Source organism: Hippoglossus stenolepis, chromosome 6 (genome assembly GCF_022539355.2).
Source record: "Hippoglossus stenolepis isolate QCI-W04-F060 chromosome 6, HSTE1.2, whole genome shotgun sequence".
NCBI classification, from domain to species: domain Eukaryota; kingdom Metazoa; phylum Chordata; class Actinopteri; order Pleuronectiformes; family Pleuronectidae; genus Hippoglossus; species Hippoglossus stenolepis.
The window spans coordinates 15,727,987-15,753,226 of record NC_061488.1 but is presented as its reverse complement, the minus strand read 5'-3'; the positions used below and the strand labels follow the sequence as shown (position 1 = coordinate 15,753,226).

At 41.2% G+C, this 25,240-nt stretch overlaps 1 protein-coding gene across 12 annotated transcripts in view; it reads right to left on the bottom strand.

The window, feature by feature from the left end:
* Nucleotides 1-1,040: 1,040 nt before the first annotated feature.
* Nucleotides 1,041-25,240, bottom strand: part of LOC118111019 (neural cell adhesion molecule L1-like protein) — a 58,059-nt gene continuing 33,859 nt past the window's right edge. For 2 of the 12 annotated variants that reach the window (XM_035159263.2, XM_035159262.2), the window contains exons 16-30: nucleotides 24,028-24,225; nucleotides 23,216-23,286; nucleotides 22,890-23,112; nucleotides 22,654-22,689; nucleotides 21,824-21,939; nucleotides 18,692-18,896; nucleotides 17,963-18,085; nucleotides 15,754-15,936; nucleotides 9,502-9,540; nucleotides 9,092-9,154; nucleotides 8,505-8,618; nucleotides 7,697-7,858; nucleotides 7,116-7,295; nucleotides 5,522-5,594; nucleotides 1,041-1,536 (exon numbers count right to left, since the gene is read on the bottom strand). In XM_035159263.2, coding sequence (XP_035015154.1) covers nucleotides 1,323-1,536; nucleotides 5,522-5,594; nucleotides 7,116-7,295; nucleotides 7,697-7,858; nucleotides 8,505-8,618; nucleotides 9,092-9,154; nucleotides 9,502-9,540; nucleotides 15,754-15,936; nucleotides 17,963-18,085; nucleotides 18,692-18,896; nucleotides 21,824-21,939; nucleotides 22,654-22,689; nucleotides 22,890-23,112; nucleotides 23,216-23,286; nucleotides 24,028-24,225 — 2,000 coding nt within the window. In that variant the 3' untranslated portion in view covers nucleotides 1,041-1,322. Of the gene's footprint in view, nucleotides 1,537-5,259; nucleotides 5,324-5,521; nucleotides 5,595-7,115; nucleotides 7,296-7,696; nucleotides 7,859-8,504; nucleotides 8,619-9,091; nucleotides 9,155-9,501; nucleotides 9,541-15,753; nucleotides 15,937-17,962; nucleotides 18,086-18,691; nucleotides 18,897-21,823; nucleotides 21,940-22,653; nucleotides 22,690-22,889; nucleotides 23,113-23,215; nucleotides 23,287-24,027; nucleotides 24,226-25,240 lie in introns of all 12 variants that reach the window. The other 10 variants (XM_035159268.2, XM_035159271.2, XM_035159265.2 and 7 more) reach the window with 10 other exon arrangements.

The following is a 25,240-nucleotide window of genomic DNA, read 5'->3' as shown; positions in this document are numbered from 1 at the left end:
CGTAAACATAAATAGTAAGCCAATGAAACATTCAGTACTTCGTAGGCAGCACCGCCGCTATTATTACATCTGTTTCAGTCAGATTGTTGAATAGGTCAAATCTCCACTTTATTTGAGTTATACCCTTGATGAATATTTCAGCAACGTGCATTATGTATGTAAGGATTCACTGCATGTATTTCAGATATAAGGGGGCGAAGTATTTTCAGGAGTTTAAATGTGTCTGACCTTTGAGAAAATATAGCTTATTTGTGCTATGTTTCTTTTTTCATTTCACTTAGACTTTGTGCATTGTTTGGGAATTTTGGAAATAGCTTTCTTAGTTTTGCCATTCAGTGGTCAGTGGCATTTTATTAATTCATAAAACAGAGCAAACCATACAAATTGACAATTGCACCAAGTTTAAAATGGGAAAAAATTGTTCTAGTTTCGGGATAATAAATAGCCCACTGATAGTTTTAAAGAGATGTTGACTGATTCACTCTGTGATATCCGACAGAATAAATGTACATGATTACAATTTATTTTTTTAGCTTCTTTAGCTTTAAAACCTCCACTTCATTTCTGGAGACTCCCTGTGGTGAAAACGTTATTCACCAGTTAGAGTAAACCTTATCATGATTACACTTGTACACTCACATACTCATACTATCACACCAATCTATACCCTCTGTAATAAACTGACCAGGAGCATGGTCGGGGAAATCAGAGACTTGAGGTTGTAAGAGATATGAGAACATCGTCAGCATTTTTTATATAAAATATGATCAATTTTGTCACATTTGCATAAATACAAAGAATATACATGTAATGTAGAGCAATAGGCAGTAAAGAATTTATTAAAAGATATTTGTATTCATGAGAGTGAGAGAAAGTCGGACACCCTGCACAAAATGAATAAACACATATTGTGAATACAATACTATACTTTTATCCAGTGTGTAAAAAAATACTTATCGCCTCTACGATTTATGGTGTTTTTACTTTGTAGAAAGTCCTTTTTGTTACAGTATAAAATTAATATACACCACTGCAGATCATTAGGTACAAAAAAGCTCTTTATTATCATCAATAAAATTATTCAAAAAGAAATTCAAACATTCAAACGATACAGTCCATTCTCTTACAGTATGTACAAAGACTCACATGGTTTTCACACTGAGTTGTATGGCTGGTGTGTTCTTTCCTTCCCAGTCTTCAGAAAAAAACTTTATTTTTGTTCCTCCATATGGCTATCGGAGCTATATTTAATGCCAGTGAAGCTGAATTTATAAAGTCTCTTGAAAGGATTTGAAGTAGACAGTTTGAGCCGCAGCCATGCTTTATGCAGTGACTGGGCCGGGTCCGCTGGGCTCGCTAACTGAACCTCTGTGCCTGCGTCCAGAATATTCTCCAATAAATGAGCCGTCTTCATTGAATTCCCCTTCACCGTCGGCGTAGTCAACCAGGCTGTCTCTGCTGACGCTGTCCCCGACTGTGTCATTGCCATTCAGGGAACATAGGCTACTGCCCTTCAGTGGTTTCTCGTCGCTGTCACTGCCATCAACAACAACAGAGAGGGATGACTGGGGTCAGTGGTGCAGCGCATAAACAAACATATTGCATAGAACGTCAGGCAGATGTTCGGAAGCGACAAACACACACACAAACAAACACATGGCTCTGGGCGGCTTTCTGACACACAGGAACACATATAGTAGTTTCACACAGAACCAAACGCTATGCACAAACTCACAGAAACACCAGTGTATACAGCATGTAGAGTGTGTTAAATGCTTGGCTGCACTCACAGACACACAGGCTCCCACTCAAAAAGCAAGTTCTTGTGGGAGAACTTGTAGGAAAAGGGAGCACAAGGGAGGGGGGGAGGGCTTGCTACAATCACTTCACTAATTGCTAATTGCCAAGGCTTCAGGACCAAAGGCAATTTCAAATCTCTTTAGAGCCAGCGATGGAAATTGCCAGAGTGCAGTGAGAAAGAAGATGGGTGGGAGATGTGTGTGTGTATGGGAGGGGTGGAGGGGTTGAAGGCTGAGATTGAGAAAAGGAGAAGGAAGAGGTGGGGCATATGCAATCCCAGACAAACAGCCTGTCATTCCTGGTATTCCCGAAGGGCCCACACGCAGGCTGAGGAGATTAGATGCCAATTTACGGCTGGGCAACTGGCCAACCTGCCGGTGTCTCGCTACAAGACGCGGGGTCACCTCAAAACACAGAGGATATTTTTCCTCCCTGTCCTCTTTTCTAATTCCCTGAACCGCCCGTGTTCGGTCACACCTTTCTCCGCTTTAGTATTCATGGCACAGAGCGTCGGCGCTCGGCAACAGCGCTCAGGTGGCTGCTGTATGATAGTGCATTTTGAGGCGTGCAGTCGTTGACACCTGCGTCGAATACAAGCTTGACATTTCGAGCGGCGTTTTAGCACGGAAAGGCAGTTCAAGCCAAGATTACAAATCGGGTCTCCTTCACAGGGATTTTTAATAACCAATCTTATCTATCCCATTTCACAAGGCCGTTTACCATGCAAACCACACAAGGTCCGCATTTCAACTCTTATCAAACCTTCTTTCTCTGACGACTCTAGAGTGCCGAAGATAAGTGGCTGTTATCTAAGAGCAGCGGAATTCCACAGCCGCGGCAGCCCGCCCACAGTGACTTTGAATACAGTGATAAAACGGGACTGGGTGTTTCTGAGCCGAGGCTCGTTCAGGAGCTTGGTTGGGATCCAGCTCGGTCTCAGCTGTTGCTGTGAAAAGGCTCTCCTTCAGTCTCACAAACAGGTGAGAAATGGAGGCACATCACAGAGGGGGCAGAAGGTAATTAAATTTCTCTTACCATTGACCCATGCTGACTTGGTTTGGGGTCAGCGCAGAGACTTCAGGTGCGAGATGGAATTTTTTCCCCTCTCTGCACCTGAAGTTGTATTCATTTTAGTTTAAGGGTGTCAAGAGGATCTGCTGCCATCTCCTGATTTGCACATAAAAATGTGAGAAGATGAGAGCTAAGAGGAGCAGAGGTAAACAAATAAAGACGGAAGGAAAGGAAATAAAATGCATGGCAATGTTGGCTAAAAGCCTAATCCAGCCATGACACCTGCTGTTCCTGCAGTGGGCCGAGGGACACGGGAGCAGTGGCCTGTCTCCAAAGAGAAGTCATCGGAACCATAATTACCACTTGTCAGCTCCCCAGACACGTGGCATACCAGTGGGTGATCCATTGCCTTCAGAGATTCAAAGTGCACCAGAGAGCCCTGAATCCGACTCTAAAGCCAGGGAAACAACATCTCGGTGAGGCTAAGGGCACTCTGGGGGGACAGTAGTCAGAACAGCATTGAACCCAGCCATGAGAGGCATGCAAAACAAAAGGCTGCAGCCACACAGCTAGAAACCAACTCACACACACATATTAATATGGCTTCTCCTGCCTGAGGAACTCAAAAAATAAACTTGGCATCACAGAAAACAATCCCAAAGCTGTGCGCTCCACCACCACATGTGTACAGCAACAAATGACAACACTATGCAACAACACTGTTATAATAATCTTGGGCTCTGAGGCTGGAAAAACTTACTTATTACATCTTTAAACTGTGTAATCTATAAACGGAGCTGTAGACACTAGACAATGCATTTTTTTTAATAGAATTATAGTCTTGGCAACAATCAAAGGAACGCATTTGGCAGCAACTACACAATTTTGAGTAATCATGTTCTGAAGAATGTGACAATGAGTGGAATCAAAGCTGACTGAGGAGGCTATTTTAGGTGGTTTCTGTAGCAAAACAAACACCACTGTCACACAGTTGCTGACAGCGCTGCGGAGCAAAAATAGGATCCAGTCGATTTCCCTAAACTGTCACCGTGGCAGCAAAACAAAGCAAACAATAGAAATTCAACAGCTATTATAAAAAACAACAGCTGTCTACTTCAGTTTTCCCAGCCATTTGCCATGCTTAGTGTGTGTCTGTTACACTGAATATAAGATATTTTCAATGAGCAATTACAGTACATCCATAATCAATCCGTACGTCTGCGGTGGGAGCTTCCTTTATTGCAATTTAATGTGTCACCTCTACTGAAGGTAGTGCAAAATGTGAACGAGCGTTCAACAGTAAATTTGCATCTGCTCCAGTCTCCTTAAAAGCATCCTCCTACATTAGAGGTGGCGAAACCATAAGCAGATCTAAGAAATTAAATTGTTAAAAACTGTTGTCTGCCAGCCATTCACTCGAAGTGAAAAGTTTCTGGTGCAAGATTACAGCCAGCCCCAAGCCACTTGCAGGTCAAATTATTCAGTTAAGACACATATACCGGCATCTACCTTCAATACCTTTGATACAGCTAACTGAAAATGCTAACTGAAAAATGAATCTATGTACCGATACAACGTCTTTAAAGTATATTAGTTTAATCCAAATAAAACTGTAATTTTCTTTTCCCAGAAATCACTTCTTCTTAGCCGCACCAAAACAGCAGCTGTGCTTTGATGCCACTAAGAAGTACTTTCCAGTAGTTTAGCATTAGCCAGAGCTAGTTAAAATGTCAGCGATTTGGCAATATTTCACACTGGAATGTCCAACAAGTAAGACACTCTATCTGCCGCACTTCAGTTTCGATGGGGGGGCCACTAGTGTTGCTAGGAAAAGGCCAAATAGCAATCACATCAATCACCACTCCAATGAAAGGTTAGCAGCATACAACTTGTAATGCACTGGTGTCAGATCAGGACTTGATATCGGACAAAGTCAAGGCACCAGAATCAGTATCAGGGAAGGGAGTAAAGGTTATTGGAACATAACGACATTGAATATGAATTTGCATGTTTGATTTTGCAATATTACACAATATCAATGCATTGGTCTGAATATGAGATAGTATTTGAATGAGACATTTGGCTCATATTTATTTATCATATTGTATCACATAGGTACTGAAGTTTGGATTCTGAAATTGTGATTGGGTGAATGTGTGAGTTTGTTTTGATGATTTATTTTGACCTGCATCCTGTGAGTCAGCTGAAATACACTGAGAGACAGCAAGCGTGCAGATGCCATTTAATTCAATTAGCGAAACGCCACTCCATAAATTGCACACGAAACAAGAAACAAGCAGTCTACAGGTATGCACAAACACACACACTAACACAAACACTGATCTCTACTGAATCAAGCTGACTCACACTGAGCGCGCACATGCACACAGAATCAAACAACAAAGTAAAGTGTGTCACCCACTACTCTTAACTACTCGGTGTGATTACCTAGCCCATTAAATGACGAGAACATTGGCTTCGAGGCCGATCCTGCTCATGAATGCAAGGTTTGCTTTCGGGATGGGAGAGAAAAACATAACTGTGACACATGACAAATGAGTTTCTCAGCCACAAAAATATTTCACATATGGTTGTTAGATTAATATGGCTACAACACAATGCATTTCTGGGAGATAAAAAAAAGGTAATTTCCCCGAGAACACATTTCTGTCGCTGCAGCTTTCCTCTGTAAAGTGGGAGTTCAGCTCACCTGTATTCACAGAAGGTGTCATCATTCATTCCTTGTGACTCGACGTCAGGGTGGAGGTCCTCCTTCTCTTTCACTGCAGGGGGGCGGCAGGACAGACATTTCAGCGCCATTGTTAAAGAGCAGCACTTTCATCCATAGGTGTAATACATCTCACTTGCACTGCTGGGATGTGATATCATTTGTGATGCGTCAGATTCAGATCACTACAAAGGTTCCTGTCCGCTTACATTTTCAAAAGGGAAATAGCTCAAACAGCAGCATCTGCCTTTTGTTAGCGTTTATCATCAGAGGTGAACATTTATGCTCAGTAAGTGTGTAAGAGTGAGTAAGTCTCATGCTGGTGAGAATTAATGGTCCAACCGGTCGTTTCAGGATATACAGTCACAATCTCCTGCTTTGCTCCTGAGTTATCGTGTTGAATAATGACTCTGATGTCACAGTGAAGTTGACCTTTGACATCTTGGGTGTAAAAATGTCATCGCTTCATCTATTTCTAGACATTTTTCTCGTTTTGTCATAATTACAGTGTGAATTTCTGAGTTATGGGCAAAAATGGGATTTCTGCCGTCAAAGTGACCTTGACCTTTGACCGCCAAACTCTTATCAGTTCATCTTTGAGCGAATTGGTGGAAAATCTCCCAGGGCGTTCCTGAGTTATCGCTTTCACGCGAAGGACAGACGGATGGTCAACCTGATGTTGGCAGTGTAAAGGCATAGAAAGCCTCTGAGCGCAGCTAAATATGACTGTAAACTTACTATCAAGTCTAGACACTGAAAGCCTCTTTCTGTGTGTCTGCACAAAGTGCTGCACATCGACTCTTTGTGTAAATATGCTTTAAAAATACCAGCTGCTTTTAAGGAAAAACAAAAGAGGGATTTCATCAACAGAGCTGAGATGGGCAGAGGGGGAGAATCCAAAGGAGCTGATGAAATATTCAGTGCTTCATGTCAGAAGCTACTGCAGGCAAAGAAGTGGAGTTGTGTTGAGAAGACGGAAAAAGCAGGTTGAGAGGAAAGAAATCGAGTGAGGAGACAATTTGCAGGTAGGTACCATTGTGAAACTGAATTTGGCTCCGACACAAGGTTACACAAAGGCACAGAGGATGAGCCAGGAAGTCTGCTCGGGTGAGTGGTGGGGAGCAGTGGACCTAAGCCAGCTGATTCTCACTCATCTCGCTTGATAAGTTCTGTGATCACAGGTACCAAGCACAACTAGCAGGGCCACACTAATGATTCCACAAGGAGTCAAATTACACAAGCTCATCTCATAGACAGTTCATTTGGGGTTAATGAATTCGGAGTTGGTGGGGTTGGCATGCATAGGTGTCCAACACGCATGCAGGATGGATTTCCAAACAGGGTTGGGATCAGGGTTGAGGTCCACTGCACATTTATTTTCCTTCAGGATGTCAACCAAAATGAAGAGTCAGATCAAAGAATCACCCTGGAAAACTGGTGGTGTTTGAAAATGTCAGAAATGATGCATGTAGCCAATTCAGACTGAGATCCTCTACATGTTTCCTGAGCTGCATTTTGGTTCACTTCCCGGAGCAAAATGACAAGGGGGCCCAACCCCAGTCAAAGACTAACTGACCTTTTTCCATGGAGAACATGTCTGGTCGCCGGCGCAGCGGTGGCGTACCTGCATATTTGCCACCTTTGTTTCTCCGCACAAAGCAAGCCATGAGTGCGACAAGGGTGAGGAGTGCCACAGCACACATGGTCCCAATGACCCATCCCTGGGTCGAGGTGTTTCTCTGCTGACCTTCCACACCTGAGAATTAAAAAAGGAGACGCAGAGCTCAGAGATCATCCTAACACACAGTCTATTTGAGTACGACAATCCCCTCAAGCATTCCTCAGACAGCGTTATCTTTGAGTAGGAACAAAAAAACAACAACATGATGAATTCAAGTTTGAGAGGATGCTCTCACATCGTATTTTATTCACATACCCTTCAGCTATAACACTAAATCTCTTCTGAAAATATATTAGATAGGAAGGAAACAAAACATTAGATATGGAGGAAACAAAACAAATGTAGAGAAAACACAAGGAAAATAAATGAACTCGCACGTTCACCACAGTCAATATCAGTTCGTTGATGATATGTTTGCATTGTTATGGCAGGATACTAAACTCTACGGACTGTGACACCTCTGTCTCTCCTCTCACCTTTGACTTGAGTCTGGATAACGTCCTCGAAAAGGCTAGCGTTATCAAGTAGTCCCTTGGCCATGAGGCGCACAGTGTACACCGTCCCGGGTGTGAGCCCATCAATTACGTGGAAACTTTGAGAAGTGTTTACGGCTTCAGAAATCCACCAGTTACCATCACCTACACAGCCAAGCACAAGAGGTGCACAAGCAGCAAGTCTGTATTAGCGGTCATGCTATAGAGAAAGAGGAAAGGATAACCTGTCACCGAGTCACAAAGGGTTCCTATGCAAGCATACCTTTTGTAGTAAATCTAACATTAAATATTAAAGGAGACATATTGTGCTTAATCAACATTTCCCTTTATTTTAGGGTGTTATAACGTTTTTTTGTCAGCAATTGACAGTATGAGGAAAGCGATGTGTTTTCTTTAGAGTATATAAACGTTTAAAAGTAATATCCCAAATTAAAACTATGAGAGCAGTATTTTTATGTTCTAAATATGCTTGTTTGTAATGGGCTGTTTGTAATGCAATGATAATGCTGGCTACATTTCTTTCTGAAAATGTAAAAGTGACTTGCAGTATTTTGAGCTGGGGCAAGTAAAGACGGTATTTCTGGAATTAGTAGATAGATGAACCTGAATATAAACATATTATGTCTCCTTTAATACATTTGGAGGATATCGTGGAAATGATGGAAGTTACCATGCAGACACTAGGCTTGTAGTATATTTAGGATGTGAAATTCAGATTCCCTTAAATGTGTTGCCACCTAAAATTCCTATGGATGTTTATAAAGGCTGGGGGACAGGAAAAGTAGCTTACGGTTATTCATATAAGCCACATAAAGCTGTGAGTCCTGCTGCTCTTCTCTGGCAGTCCAGCTGATTTTGGCAAAGGTGTCACTCACATAGGAGCTTATGTTCAACAGGGCCGGAACTGATAAAGAGAGAAGAAATAGTAGGAGGAAAAATCGGGGAGAAAGGAAAACACAGACAGCCACAGAGAAAAGGAGAAAGACAGAAGGCAGGAAAAGAGGATTAGCAGAGGCAAATAGAATCCCCCCGCAGTTTGAGAACAGTGCAGCTACAGCAAAAAATGTTTCAAGAAGACAGTTCAGAAGGCAGCACTGGGCCCGAGACTTAATTGAGTGGAGCTGGATTTTGCCTCATAAAGGGTTAGGAACAGAGATCGTGGGCGGCGGTGACATCTTGTCTTCACTCGCTCTTAAGCAAAGCTGACATTTCCTGATGCTCCACCCCCCGGCCCCACAACCTCCCCAAAGCAGATATCAGAACAGTCGGAGACGACTCTGTGTCTCGAATCCCATTGTTAGTTGAAAGTTCACGTACAATCAAGATGGGATCACAGGGGTATTATTGTCTGTGCATGTGTGAGTGTGAGCTATATACCTAAGGAAAGATGAGTAGAATTGCCTGGCATAGAGGTTGGAAAGGAGAGAGAGCAGTTGTGGGCTGAAATCAAAGAGAACCCTCAGATGTTAGATTCCTGCAACAATGCTGTCAGATCTACTGCTCTATATTGTGAAAGAAAAGCGAGGTCTGAGATTACATGAAGGCAGGATTGTTAGAGCAACCAGGGAAACTGGATTAATGGTAGCAGATGTAGCAGGGAGTCTAGTATTGCCTTTTAGTTGGTTTTCAGGAATTACCCAAACACCATTACACAACTATAAAGGACAAACAATTGCTGAGGCTATGGCAAGCTACACACTACAGCAACACACCTACAACCTTGTCTATCCCTAGCGCAACTACTTCTACGTTGGCATGCTGCAGCAGCTGCAGGCGCTGATACATACTGCTCTGAATAGGGGCCACAGCTGGAGTCAGGGACAAATCTTCAGAGGGATAAAAAGAAAATGAAATAACAGCAGAATATTAGAAATATATGGAAAGCCAGCTTTAAGGTTTCCAGAACAGGCACACGGACACACTCTCACTCGCAGATTTGTAGGGATGCGTGACTGCACATACGTGCATATCGACATACAAATACGTGGGCAGTGCATCCTCATGTACAGACGCATGGGGATACCTGCATCAGTGATCTGTTCTTCAGATGTGGTGACTGGTGGAGCATCACGCTACCAGAGGGCACCGTGCAGCAAAAGAATCATACACCTTTTCCCTCCCAAGAACATACTACTACTTCTACTATTTCTAACCAGTGATTGGGTATTTATCATAATATATAATGTAATCAATAACAAATTGGGATTTGATGGATAAAACCACAATTGTACGCACAAAATACAGCAAATCAAAAGCTGAAATAAAGAATTAATTAAAAGAGACAATGAACCTTTCCTTTTTGCTTGACAAGTTTCCATTAATGTCAATTCGAAAAAAACCAGGTTGACTAACATCCACTGATGTTTAAATTCTTAAGTTTAGATTTTTATGCTAACTGCTTAACAGTGGTAAGATTTATGTACCTTCCATGTATGACTAGAGAGGAATTGCATGTTGCCCAATGTCTGTTTGGGTTTTCTCCTGTTTTCCTCCCACAGTCCAAAGACAAGAGGCTAAGGTGATTTGGAGACTTTCAATTGACAATAAGGTGTGAATGGGAGCATGAGTGGTTGTTTTTCTCTTTATGTCTATGCTGTGATGGATTGGTGACCTGTCCAGAAGATGCCCAGCCTCTCATCCAATGTCATCAAAGACTGGCTCTAGTCCCCCGGCGACCCTCTAAGGATAAGCTGAGTAGATCACGGATGGAAGGATAAATAACTAGTAATAAAACAATAGTTTCTCATCCTGTTGCTACTTGGAACTGCTTTTCTTTAAACACTGAAATAGGTTGTATGCCTCCTCCATCCACAGCAGTTTTAGTCTACATGCATTTTTTCCCAGACTTATATGAGGTCAGTGTGACATTTGACCTTTGGCCACTGAAATCTAATCACTGAGTCTTTGAGTCCAAGTGACAACTGGTCAAACTTTGAAAAAATTCCCTCGAGGCAGACTTGAGATATCTTCAAAAGTTCAAAAACATGATTTGTCAGGCCACAGTGACCTTGAACTTTCACCTTTGACAAACAAATACCAATCAGTCTATCTGTGAGTCCACGTAAACATCATCAAAGACATTTTTGATAAATTTTGTTTATCAGGCAAAAAAATGTGCTTTGTGAGGTCAGAGCAACCCTGAACTTTGATCTTTGACCTTTGACCACCTGAATGTAATGACTTTTTAGCCATGAGTCACTCACTGAACGTTGGTTCCAAGTTTGAAGGAATTTTCTCAAGGCGTTCTAGAGATATCGTGTTCACAAAAATGGGACGGACAGACAGCCAGAAATCCTATTGCCTCCGGCCACTGGCTGAAGGCATAAAAGGTGCAATTAGAACTGTAATTACTAAGACTATAAACTTCAGTGCCGGTAACTACAGAGTCATTGTGTATTTTTATTATCGTACAAGTTTACAGGTTTGTATTTTAATGAACTGCTTCTTGAACACATGACAACCTGTACACATGGGACCCGATTACCCTGAATCTAATAAGTGTAAGTTCGATTTTAGTACTGTTGGTTTTGGATAAGATTCATTCACGTTGATTATACATCTGATGAAGTGTTTTGATCTTTTTCTGGTCTTACAATGATTTTTTTCCAGAAGTTGTATTTCCAGTCATTGATAGAACTGTTTCAATCTTCTGTGGTGAACAGATCTCACTGTGCATATGTGGAGCCCCTGCGTGAACTTACAGTACATTGAAAGAAATAATAATAATACTGCTGTACACTGGAGCTGTCTGTTCTGCTCTGATTGCTGAATCCTAAGCTAATTAGAATGAACATAAAGCCAGCCCTTGATTATTCTGTTTCCAGCTTAACTTTTTTCAAACATTAAGTTCGAGCCATTAGCAAATGTGTCGGCGATAACAACTTGGGTATTCGAGTGCTGTGCTGGAGAGCAAATAATTGGAGGAGCCGGTTATTTTTGTGTGGCTTCAGAGGTGCGTGCTCTTCTCTGCTTTTTGTCTCGTTTGTAACCCAATTTATCTCTGCTCCTTTGTTATCTCATTAAACCTGATGGAGAAAAACAGTTTCTCCGTCTGACGCGCTCTTCTGCTGTGGCTGTTCGCTCCACTCTCTGTTTTTCTTTCTGTTCCCCTTTCTCACAGATGTTCCACTCCATCCTTCTGTAAATCTCTTAGTTCAACCATTCCCCCCTAACAAGCCTTTCCAAACAGCCAACCACACACAAACACATGGAATGTCAGTTGTAATTTTTCCGGGACTATTTTTAAGCTAGTCAACTGTTTCTCGTACTTAAACGGTGATAAGCATTAAAAGCTCACTCAGTCAAAGGTGAAATCTAAAAGGAACACTCCAGAGCCTGCTTACTGGGGCTTTATAACTCACATGCATCCTTCTTTTTTCACTGCCACTCCAGCCCTCCACATTAATGTCTCTAAATTCATGATGCCCCTGCTCTGTGATATTGGCAACCATAAATCCACTCTGCTGCATTGTGACTAACATGCCCCGAGGACAGCGCTCCGAAACAGAACCATTCCATCTCCCCACCGAGCCCCTACTCAAGCCTATTTACAAACAGTGCATCTAATGGCTCTCGCGCTGGACATCCACCTCCAAGATGCAAAGCCTCTCAAAGGAAACATAAAAAGCCAGAGAGAAATGAATAACTTTTATTAAAACATTCAGAGATTGCGTTTTTCACCCTGCCAATAAGGGAGGGAGCAGAGAGTTTAACTTGTAACTTTGTTGTGAAATTCTAACACTCATTATACCAGTGTTACTCATCAAGGCTGAAATAAACGAATTCCAAACACAGCTGGAACTGCAATGCGGGTGGTAATATTGTCAAATAAGGAGACCAGAATGGCTAAATTGAATGATGTTGGTCTCAACTACAACTAATGTGAAGTTTTAACAAAGAGTTTCACTGAGTGCGATACAAATTAAAGCAGCTACGTGTGAGGAATTGATCATTTTTGGCTTTGGATCATATTTTCATATGAACGTCTGAAATACATATATGATAGTGAGGCTGTAGAAACCAGCAAAGGAACACCTGTTCACATCTACCTGATACCTCGCATACACAAAAATGCTGATCCTGATGGTACTGACTTAGAATTTTAGTCAATAGCAAAAGGCTGTTTCTGATGGTTATGAACTTTTTTCTACATTTGTAACTACAAACCTCAGAGAAATCCCAGTTCAGATTTTTGAAACAGATGAAGCTTTGCTCTCTGGGCTTATCTTTTGTTTTAGCACTAAGCAAATGCCTTTTGATCTCTTGCTCGATCTTCTCGCCTCACACGCTAACTCACTCAACTTTCTCCATGAAACGACCCCCTTAATAATATCGTTCAACAGCTTGTAAAAGAGAACAAAGACCTGTAGACTTCAAGGCCTATAAGTTAGAATCGTTTGTTGAATCTGATCTAAGCTTTAAATCGTACATCAGCAGAGTTATTACAATAACATCCATTCATCTAATGTGTTTTATGTGTTTACTTCTCACTTTGTGCTGGGATGTGCTGCTCTGCTCATATTCACCGCCCTCTCTCCTCTCATTCCTCCACCGCCAGCGCAATGCATGATGGTAGATACTGCTCGGTCATTGACCATTGGTTGTATACTGTTTTTAATGATGCATTATGGGAAACAATGAGTGCACTATATGGGGAATAAAAAACGTCCCTAAACATTCGGACACCACTACAAAATGGCGAACTCACTATATAGTGATTTGCAAGTGATATCGGACACAGCCAGGTTATAGGCCTCAGCTCGCAAAAAGCTACAGTGCCAATCCATGCTTTAAAAACCGGACCATTGTATCTTCTCACAGGCCCTTATTTAAAAGGGTATTTAGAGGATAAAAATGCTCATAATTCTGCTGCTAGACATGCATAAAAACGAGGAAGCACAGTAATCCAGTTTTACATGAGCTACGCTGGCTCTTAGAAATATTCAAAAGGTCTTTTTGCTTTTTCACGAAGCTCTAAATGGTTGAGGATCACGCTAAACTGCAGACTCCCTGTCGTTATATTGTATTTGTCTTCAGGTCACTTGGATTCTCTGCAGGTTTGTAAGCTGTTCGCAGCCGCTATCATGTTTAAAATAGAGACGCACCCTTTTATAAGCAAACTGTGGAAAAGCATTCACAAGGATGATATGGAGACAATCTCACCGAGCATTTTAAAGCAGCAGCTTCAGACACAATTTACCTCTTTCAGGTTAGTGCTTCATTTATTAGCATCTTTTTAATATGATACACTGTGTTTAGTCCATTATCATGTTACGGATGTTTCCACTGTAGCTGCTTTCAGACATGCACTGAACTCTGCAGTTCCTCCGTATTTTCTGCACGTGTGAATGCAAATGTCAGAGTGAGACGCTCCCCAGTTTCTGCGGACTTTCTCTAACTGGCCTCCCAGTATAATGTCTGTAGAAATCCAGGAGAATCAAAGAGTAAACAAATATCTACCAGTGAAAAAGCGATGACACCAGGGGCTTATAGTCATGAAGTGAATATTGGGGGTCATTATTAACACACAAGATAAATTTGTATGTATTTTGTCATTTAAAACAATACTTAATACTATATTGTAAGTCTAATGTGTGCTTGGTAATATACACATGTTTATGTGTATTTTATATAACTTTATATATACATTTTTTTATATTTTTAAAAATACACTTACATAAGTAAATCAAATTATATAAAATATACACAAATATCTTTATATTAGCATAAATACATTAGACTTAAGACATAAGACGGCAAACACATTAGGGCCCACAATGTTTAATATTTGATTGTATTGTTTTTTAAACAATGAACAGATATATATGCCTCGCTCTAGATCTATAAAGACAAGTACAGTCATTTTAGCAAAAGGTTTAGCAAATTGGTTTTATATTGATCCTACAATAACCTTCTCTTCAGTCATCTTTTCTCCTCCTCTCCTCCTCCCCTCCTCATCTCCTCATCTCCTCTCGTCTCCATCATCTCTCCTCTCTTTTCTCCTCTCATCTCCTCTCCAGTCATCTTTTTTGCTTGTTGTCATAGCATAACAGTTTTATTATTATTATTCGGCCAGTTTACAATTCAGTTTATTTGGGGGGGACAATTTGACCATATTTAAACATTGGGAGTGACTCTATTATGACTACTGCCCTGGGTGACACACACGTAGAAGAGACAGACGAAGATGCCGTGTCTGTGTGTTGTCAAGATAATTACTTGATCCAAGCAGCAGAGTTAATACGTCACTTCCTGTCTCTGTCTGCTGCACCTGGCAGCTCCACCTCTCGACTGAATAATGCAGGCAGAGTATTTGATTCTGTTGTGAGCGCGTCTGTGCAGAGAGCCTCCCGCTGTGTTGTGCCTGTATGAAAGGCAAACTGCGGAAAAGTCCTTAGCCAAGTCTTTGGATTTTACCCTCAGGTCATGTCTGAAAACGGCTTATTTGTCTATTCTTCTCATCTCGACTCATTGTTTATAATTTTCTTTTTATTTGTGTGAAGGGCACAATTGTAGTTAAGTTGATTTTCATTTCAAGGCAACCAGTGGAAATCCAGAGAGGCAGCAATATGTAACAGGGAAGTGTCGATAAAACACCCAAACTTTTATTCAGTGTGAGCTGAGCTCCAAAAACACAATTCCCTCCACTCAGCAGAGTATTTGCATTAGATCATCCATACCTTGTAAACACCCGGACTTTAACACCATGCTTCAAGTCTGTAGCACAAGCTTTGCATAAATAAGCAGTTTCCAGGCCCAGATAACAGTAATGACGTCACGAGGGGTTATTTCTTTTTTAGACGTGACAAAATGTTTTCAAATGCTGAAAGGTTACTCAATGTAACGATTAAAAACTGTTTTCATTGAGGGCACAGTACAATAAATCATTAGCATAACTATCTCCAATTTGTATGACTTATTAATTTCCAGCTACCGCGTCTGCAGTGATTTATGCTTCCAACACTGGAGGGGCTTTCAAATTAATACCAATGCAGATTAGCCACGCTATCACCACAGGTACACTGACTTCGTCTACTCACGTTCCGGAGCGATCGTGTTGCTCTCCTGGGCGAGCGGAGGTCCGCAACCTGCCCGAGTGCAGGCGCTGAGGTGGAAGCGGTAGAGGCTGCCCTCCTGCAGGCCGTGGAGCTGCCACTGAGTGGTGTCAGCCCCGGTGATGTTCGTCTCCTGGGAGTCAACCACCTCAAGTGTGGTCTCATTAACTATAGATGAAGGAGAAAGATGTCAGGTCAGTTCGCGTGGCGTGAAGTGAGCCTACAATTGGACGGACGCGGCCGAGAGTCGTCACTGTTTGTCCCCTGTTATGTCTGAATGGAACACAACTACAATGAGGGTCAATGGTCGAGGGAGGGGCGCTTAGGGATGAGGAGATGTCATGCTCGCTCATGCAGAAGGTGAACGTAGCAGATACATGTCCTGACAGGTGAGCTGAGGAGGAATACATTATGAAGAAAAGCGAGAGAAGATGAAAGCAGCAGATAGAGAGCTCAAGAGGGAGTGGGAGGGGGAGAGTAAACAAGTGGCAATGGATGAAAGGAGGAGGAAGAGGAGAGAGGGAGCGAGGAGGAGGAAATGAAACTTAAAAGATAATTCCAGTATTTTCAAACCTTGGCCCTGCTTTCCCGTCTTTTGGGGTCTAAATGATTAATAGGAGCAAAACTGTTTGGAATCAGTCCAGTAATCGAGTGAAAACACCGGCAACAGCGAGAAGGCTGCAATGTAATAAAATGGGGCATTTGTTCAAGTCACACTATGTCCACTAAAGTGCTTGTTTTTACCACTGATTGTCAGATTGTTATTGTATCTGTCTGGCAGCATTATGAATAGGATTCCTGCAGAGATAGACGGAGCAGATAGGCTCGATACTGCAAATATTTATGACCCTATTGATCATTGAGAGCCAGAAAGATGGGGAAATAGGGCCCAGGCTTGTAAGAATGCCAGAATGAGTTGATAATGAAGGAAAAGCTTAAAGAACAACACTTCCAAAAGAAGAGACGGAGGTGGTACAGGTGGGGAAGCAGACGGAAGGCAGTGGCAAAGGGAAATGTGAGGAGGAAGCAGGAAAAAGGAAATTAGAGGAGTGGCAATCACAAGCAGCATAACGTATCACTAAACATGTATTATAGATCAAAGTACAGTATGTGTGCAGACTGTGGAAAGCAACGCACTTCTCCTGAAACCCCCTCCGTTGATGTCAGCGCTCTGCCCGTGTTGAGATGCAGGTGAGAATTGAATATGTGCCGATCCCTGTTGTAACCAACCGCTTCGAAAAACTCTGATTCTTTATCTTTTTGTGGCACAGAACACTGTGGATATTTTACGTGTTTGTGAACACAGTCAGATTATTCATTTACTACTTACACAGCAGTTTCATGACTCCAGCGGATGTGCAGACTGTGCGTGTAGCACAGCGTATATATTTTATTCATAGGGTTTATAGAAGACAAAATCTGAAAGGGGCTTGCATGTTACATGGTGAATCATTTCATCTGAAACAAAAAAGAAAAAACACACACTGCATTGTGTAGGAGTATCTGTGTAAGGTCTGACAGAGGAGCAGATATTGAAGAGCAGGCCAGACTCTGTGGGTGTTGGTGGAGACGGCAAAGTCTCTGCCTTCACATTTCACACAAAGGACTTCAGAAATGTCAGCCAATGAGAGTGTGGGCTTTGAAAACAGGGGAGAGCGTAATGAAAGACATTTATTCACAATAACTGTACTGAATGTGTGCAAGAGAAAACGCTCCTGGATGATGATGAATGCGGTAAGAAATTTGTAAAAGAGGCACAAACAGCATCGACTCAAATGATCTTTTCTTTTTTTTTGCGAGAGGAGCTTCAGTCCGAGAGGATCTGAGATAAGAAACACTCAGGAAACTGTCAAACCACAATCTGAAGTAACCTGCTCAACTCACAAGCAGGCTGTTTGCACACCATCGTGCAGTGCTCAGTGTTAAACACTGCCACCTAGTGTCTGGAATGATAACACAGGTGGTGAAAATGGGGAAAGGGTTAGATGAGGGGGTGCGCTGCATATTTTTTAGGTTTTTCAATTGGGAATCAAAACTATTATATATGCTTAAAGTTTAAGTGCAGTACCCCAACCCCCAACCCCCAAACAAAGTCACTTCTTCTGATATTTCTCAGGCCCCATCACCGATGCTGCTCCAAAACCGAGCTACTGCACAGACATTTATTAAGGACAACAACATTGGGTTTACGTACTGAGGTGGTGCTGCAGGAGATAACCAGTGAGGATGCCGTTCGCCTCTGGGGGGGGTCCCCATACCAGCAAAATGGAGTCTTTCTGCGCGTTGGAGGCGGTCAGGATAGGCACTTGTTCAGGAACTGTGAAAATGAAAGTAATGTCAGTTAATCTGCTGCAAAGACATGTTTGTCCTAGTCCATGTTTTTTTATTTAGTGAGAGGATTTTAAATGTTACCTTTTACACTTTTTAAGCACTTTGTAACCTTGTTTAGATCAGTGCTATACAAATAGAGTTATTATTATTATCATTTTAATTTTCCAGGAGATTGCGCAAGTCAGACGTGTTCATGACAACAGGAAAATGTCTGGAGTATTCAGGAGAGGAGTGGCATCCTGGTAGAGCATGAATGGGGCAGGACATGACGTATAAATTCTGCTGTGTGTTTTTGTTTATATCACACCGTCTGCCCTGTCCCCACCAAAAGCTCTCGAATCACGTTGTCCTTCCATCATGTGTTAGAAAGGACAACCATGCCCGCTCGCTCGTTGTATATTTTGTTGCTGCTGTATTGTCACATGCGCTAACTCTGACATTTTCCAGACGTTGTACTTGGGGACTGACAGAAAAAGTTCTGGAAAATGTCTGGAGCAAATCACATAAAGCTCTGAGTTGAGTGTGTGTCTGAGAGCAGCTTGAGTGTGGGAGAAACCCACATATGTTAACAATATTAACAATATGACCTCACCTCCCTCTGGAGTGTTGAAGGTGACCGGGTCACTGTTGGGCCCATTGCCCTTCTTGTTGAAAACATTCACAATGAGTCTGTATTCGGTGAAAGGTTTGAGACTCGGTACGATGGCATGACTCCTCTTCCCTGGGAAGGACAGCGACTGGCGGTCATCAAAACTCTTGTTGGGATTCAGCAGACTGTGCTTCCTCATCCAGTGAACCTGTGACAGGGAAGTAAGGGGAAATGTTGAAGATCAACTTATTAGATTTTTTTGCATTTGGACTTTTTTATGTTATGAACTCAGTATTTACTTGTGTTTGGGGTTTTCGATTCTTGGACCTGCCTTTTTTTGCCCTTCGAGTTTTTCATTTCCTGTTTTATTTTGAAACTTTGTCCCTTGTGTTATCTCTTTTGTATCACTTCCTGTCTTTGTCATGTCTCTGATCGCCTGGACCTGTTCCTAATATGTTTCACCTGTGTTCTATTATCCTGGATCTCATAAAGTCTCTGTGGTTCCTTCCGTCTTGGGCAGTTTGTCTGTTCATGTTTTGTGCTCCTAGTGTTTCAGTTTTGCTCATCATCTTTTGACCACTTTGCCCTTTTGCCTTTGGACTTGTCTGCCTTCCTTCCTTCAGGTGACTGGAAGCCTGTTTATTTAACTAAACATTTTTTTATTTGTCCATCATCTGCATTTGGGTCCTGTTTATCAAAATATCAAACCCTGACGTCTCAACACAACACAGAGACGACAGAGAGAGATGGAGAGGAGCAGCAATTAATGGCTAGTTTCACTGAGGCAGATATCTGACACATGTTAACCATGAACTTACTCTGTTAATGAACGTACATACTTTAAGCGATGACACCTGCACAGGTGGCAGAGTGAAGTGGAGGCAGAATGTGCCAAAGAGCATCTCATTTACAGGTTATGGAACATAATATCACAGTTATCATGCACTTCTTAAGGTGCTGCACACAAGAGTATTTTCAACTCTTGACCGATTTTAAAAACGTGGGAGACCACAGACATAATGACAGATTTAACGGATTCTATCAGTTAATCTTATTATTATCTTATAGTTGATTTTATAATCTTTAGAATGCACACACTAGATGATTTGGCCAAAACGTAAGACACTTACTGTTTTTAGGAAACAATTTCACAGTGGAGTTTCCAGATACTTAAAATCTCACCGAAACTTGTGATATTCTTCTTCTTTTTATTCAGTTTTTTGTATCCACCTTCTGAGCTGGGGTGTGGTATACTTGCTTGATTAAACATGACTTCAGAAGAAAAACAAACATGGAGGAGGACAGACATCATGTTTCTGTTTTGCAGCGAAAGACAAACTAAAAGTAATCTATGGATGTAGTCATGGCTGAGAAGGTGGAATTGGCTTATACAAATGTATTGGTGTTTTTAGTCGCAGGTCTACAAGTACGCAAGATTCGGTTTGCAACGCGTCAGCTCGCTCTTATTTGCTATTGCAGGTTTCTATCGGATTTGATATTTTGTATTTATGATTCGAGATCAGGGAGGCTCCGACTCAATTGGTAGCATTTACATTATTTTGTAAACCCCTCCCACTTCAGAAAGGATTATTTGGGCAGATAATCGACACCAACTGACCTCGGAAACACCCCCTAATTATCGGAATGGGCAAATCGGGTCCAAAATCGGCACGGTTATCCTCTAGTGTGCAGCAGACCTTTTTTTTTTTGTCAATCTAGCAAGTTACTACTACTTCTTTCAAAACTGAGTCAAGATCATTCTGAAATCAGCAATAAAGCATTTACATTAGGGAAGTCTGAAACACAGAAAGTGAGAACAAATAGGGTTGCTCTAAATCTTGTATTGTTACATTTTTGGGATAGAACATTTCTCGATGTGCCCCATTATAATGGATTCTCATTGTTATATAGAATGTGTCTTTACCAGATTAAAAAAATTGTCAATTATAACTAACGTTTTACTTTATTTTACGAAAATAGTTACAATGTGTCATTTAATATGTCACTCACATTGTCCTGTTGAACCTGTGCAGCCTATCACCATTAAATAGCCAAATTATGATGGAAAGGTGGAATTTAAAATTCTTTCGCTCAGGGCTGCGGCTCAGGTGGAGGTTGACAGATTCTGGGTATAGTATCGCAAGAATAATAAGATTCACTGATTTAAAATCCAAAATTATATTTTTATGTCTCTGTCTCAGTTCTGACTTGCCACATTAAAATGTTCATTTGCTGTCACAGTATTGGTTGACATGAGCACATGTAAGAAACAGTAGAAATGAGTAGTGTCTGTTTCCTGGGAATCTGTCCTCAGTTATGACACCCTGAAGACAGGTGAGTGACAAGGGGCAAGAGAAGATATATTTATAGACCTAAAAATCTGCTAGAATAAAAATCTAATTGCACTAAACCAGGTAGAGGACATAAACTTTGCAAAGGTAACTTTCTAAATCAAAGCTAGAGGTGTTAGCCAGCAACTTCATCACAGTGACATAAGTTCATTTTAGATTACAGTAATAACAGTATAAGTAAGAACAAGTTATATTATGCCATGAGACTCTCCACCTGAAGGAGACATTTAATGCTCATATTCAAGTTGATGATTTGAATTAGTGTTATTACATAAAAAAGGTTTACATGCTCCAATGTTTAGAAAACACATCACTTTCCTTATAGTGCCCATTGCTGCAGCTCCTCTTTTCAGCCTCTGTCTGAAACGCTGTCTCTTTAAGGAGCAGTGTTTTTTGGCCCTTTGGCTTTTTAACCTTGAAGAACTTTTATATACACAAAAGCCTTTAGAAATCACTAGAATAAAGGGAAGAAAATTAAAAAGCAAAAATATTTCTCCCTTAATTTTCTGTTGATTTTTGTCCTATAATTGCAAATTCTCTAAAAATAATTTTTCAAAAGTTAACTATTTTACCTTCACCTCAGTAGTGCAAACCGTTATTTGGTATTTACTGTTGATGCTATTACATTATTTCATTGACTGAAATTCCATCTTCTTACATAACTGATGAAACATTACTAAGCCATTACTGTGATGAAAAGTGCTACATAGTCACTGGGGTTAAGTCTTCAGTTAAACGTAGTCTGAAAAAATAAAAATCCTGCTCCAGCACAAAGGAAACTTACATTGTAGCCCCCGAGATGACCTCTGACTGTGGCAGGTGGAACCGGGGTCCAGCTAACTCTCAGAACAGTGGTGTTGATCACCTCCACCGCTATGTCCCGCGGCGCTGCAGTCGGAACTGAGGAACACGCGGAGGAAGGTCAGCAACACAGACAACCTGCAAACAACAGGCCACCTTCGCAGAGCCTCTCTCTCACCAACATGAAACGTGTGTAAAGAAAGACTATTGACTAAGATACAGTGAGCGGAACAACAACAAAAAGAATCTTCTCTGAGCTGATATTTTAAAAGACGGAGGAGGTCATTCTTTTGCTTCAGGTTGTGGAGATGTGATCTGTTGCTGGTTGCGTTGGTAAATAAATAGAAACGCTAAGAGATCAGCGTTAAAGTGCAGAAATACATTCTCAGCTGGACACAAGATAAAACACCTCAGTTGTTCAAAGCTGGTTTTCTTTTCTTGAGGCCAGAAGAAATTCAATACACGGCATGAAATAAATAAATACTCTGAATAATTTCTTCTCTACATGGTACTGTACTGGTATTAGGGGAAGGATGGAAGCACAGCAGACACTAGAGAGGGAAGCAGCCATTGTGCCCCAGCGGGCCGACAGTGCAAAGTGTGTCGTGATCTGTCAAATCTCCGACAGCTTCTGAGAAAGAAGCGCCAATTTGACATCCCACCGCTCTACAAAGGTTATCTGCCACCTGCTGGATTTGAAAAGGAGATTTTCTTCTCTTTTTATCTCTTTCAGGAGGGAGGAAAAAGTCACTATTGCAGACTAACTCACACAGGGTTAAAACAACGGGAAAAAGAAAAATGAAAGAACCTAACCTGACACATTTTCCCGCAGACAATGCCAAAAGAACACTGAAGACAGGAAGGGGGGGTGATGACAAGAGAAGTTCACAAGAGAGTCACAAGTAAAGCAACAGCTACATGTGCCGGTTCAGCCTCAGGGCGTGATTTAATGAAGTTGAAACGGATGTGCTTATAGACATGTTATATAATGAAATTATATATATTATATTAAAATATACAGTCGAGGAAGAATTAATTTTACAACTCACCATCTTCTCCAGAGTAACCCGTGACCACTTTGGGTTCAGGTCCCCACCCGTGGCTGTTCCTGCTCTGAATTTTGATCTCGTACGGGACGAACGTGCTCGTGTTCCTCAAGACAAACGAGTGTCTTTTCTCCATGTGATCCTTCCAGTTGTCCTCCACCCCCAGTTTCCTGTAGTTCACCTTGTACTCCAGGCCTGGGCCGTTGTGTTCAATCGGCAGCAGCGGCTACAAAAAGACAATATGCTGATGACTTAGCAATCACTAAAAATGACTAAAATACGTTTTCTTATGTACATGATATACTTTCTTATAAAAATCTTTCTCTCACCTCCCAGGTGATGTCCATTTGATGAGGAAGGTGTCCTTGAATTTTGATGTTCTCCGGGTTCCTATCAGGAGCTTTGGAGTAATTTGTTAAATTGAATGATTATATAACAATAAATGAAAAATAATAAAGTATCTTGTGTTAATCTTTACTACAGTAAATCTACTGCAGCCTCTTACAGCTAAAGTGCACGTGCCTATCCTTACTATTCAGCATCAAGAGATCCTGATTTCATTATAACATATATGAGCTCAGTAAATCCAGTTTTTTCTCATCAAGCAGCCAAAACAAGAAAAACCATACAAAGTAAACTAATTTTAATCCTTAGGGCAATTAAAGTTTTTAATTAGTTTAAAGTTTTATCTCCATCTGTTCTTGCTGGAGTGTATTCATTTCTTTTAATTGTTTCATTCGCTTTAATTTAAATCTTAGAACTGTATTTATTTCTACTGCTCTCGCTTATGTTTTTTGTCATTTTTGCAAATTTGACTGTTTTGGTTCTTTGTGTTTTCTTGGTGTCTCGGCATGTTTTGTTTATTTTCTGTACTTGGCTATATTGTAAATCTCTGCTTCAATGTATTCCGAGTTAAAATACAGGTTGAATGAATGACAGTCCAGGTTAAGCAGCCACATTTAAAGGAGCTAATGCTGAGGGACTTCAGGCTCTACTGCTACATAGTCCTTTTGATAAAGGCCGTAGCCTCTCCACACGGCACCTCTCTGCACACTTCAAAAGAAGGCTAAAAAAGTTCCACACTTTCACCACTGACAGATAACAACATCAGAAAATGTTAATTAAAAGGAGTGGGTCCTACCAGCAGGGGGTGTTTTGTATCTCTCAGTGGGCTCACTGGGGGGTCCGGGTCCGACGGCGTTCACGGCATACACTCTGAACTGGTAGTTAAGGTGTCCATTTAGTGCCAGCTCGGCTGTTGCCTGGTTACCGGGGACTTTCTGTAGCTCCCTCCACCTGCCGGGCTCCCATTGGCTCTCCTCGTACTCCACTATAAATTCTGTGCTCACAGAGGAGATGGCACCGCACATAACAATTACACATTCAGTCATCACCATATAAACTGATGATCACATCCGCTGGGAGAGCATGAATTATACTCATTTTATTTAGACATTCTTCAACCTACAGTACAAGTAGACTAATAAAGGAGATGTTTAACAGTGTAATAAATGTGATGAGTGGATAAGGCGATCAATAAGCTCGTGAGTGAAGAATGAAGCGGGAGTCAGGAGGTGATTAGCTCAGCTTCCTCTATATAAGGACATGTATCTGCCTTAAAGCCAAATCTGCAATTTCTGTTATTGTACAGATTAAACAAATAGGATATTTACAGTACCCTGAAGTGCAAATCACAACGGCAAACCACAAAAAAAACAGGCAAATCACAATACAGAACAATAAATCACAAAACACAACGCTTAATGAGAACACACAACGACACACAAAACGCAACAACAAATCACAAAGCATCACAGTTTCCATGCTAAGACGGGCTAATCACCTTTTGACTCCATCTCTGTGCTAAATGCTCCGACATCACAGAGGTGTTGATCGTATCATTTCTTGCATTATTTTCTCCTCAGGAAATCTTCGGTTTATGTTGAATTTAGATAAACTTAAAAGTCCCATGTTTTTACTGTTATAAACAATAGAAAGCAACTGTTTGCCAGAATCCCACAACAGCTTCATTCCTGCCTCTGAAATGAGGGATGTGTAAATTAGTTAAGCAACACTACACCTATGAGTGTGTTGAAAATGATGAAGTGTTCAAAATCCCAATTAACTACTTGGTATAGAGTGCCTCAAGTGACTGTTTGTCATGGAGGGAATAACAAATGAGTAAACAAAGGGAGGATTTCAGACATGGACATTTGACAATTTCCATGACTAATTAATTAAATTAAATGAATATTTCAATACACATCCACCTGGTGCTCAGCCAGATCCACCGTTAATGTTAATTGGAACCTATTACACTAATTTCCTGCTTTATATTTTTATTCTGGGACTCC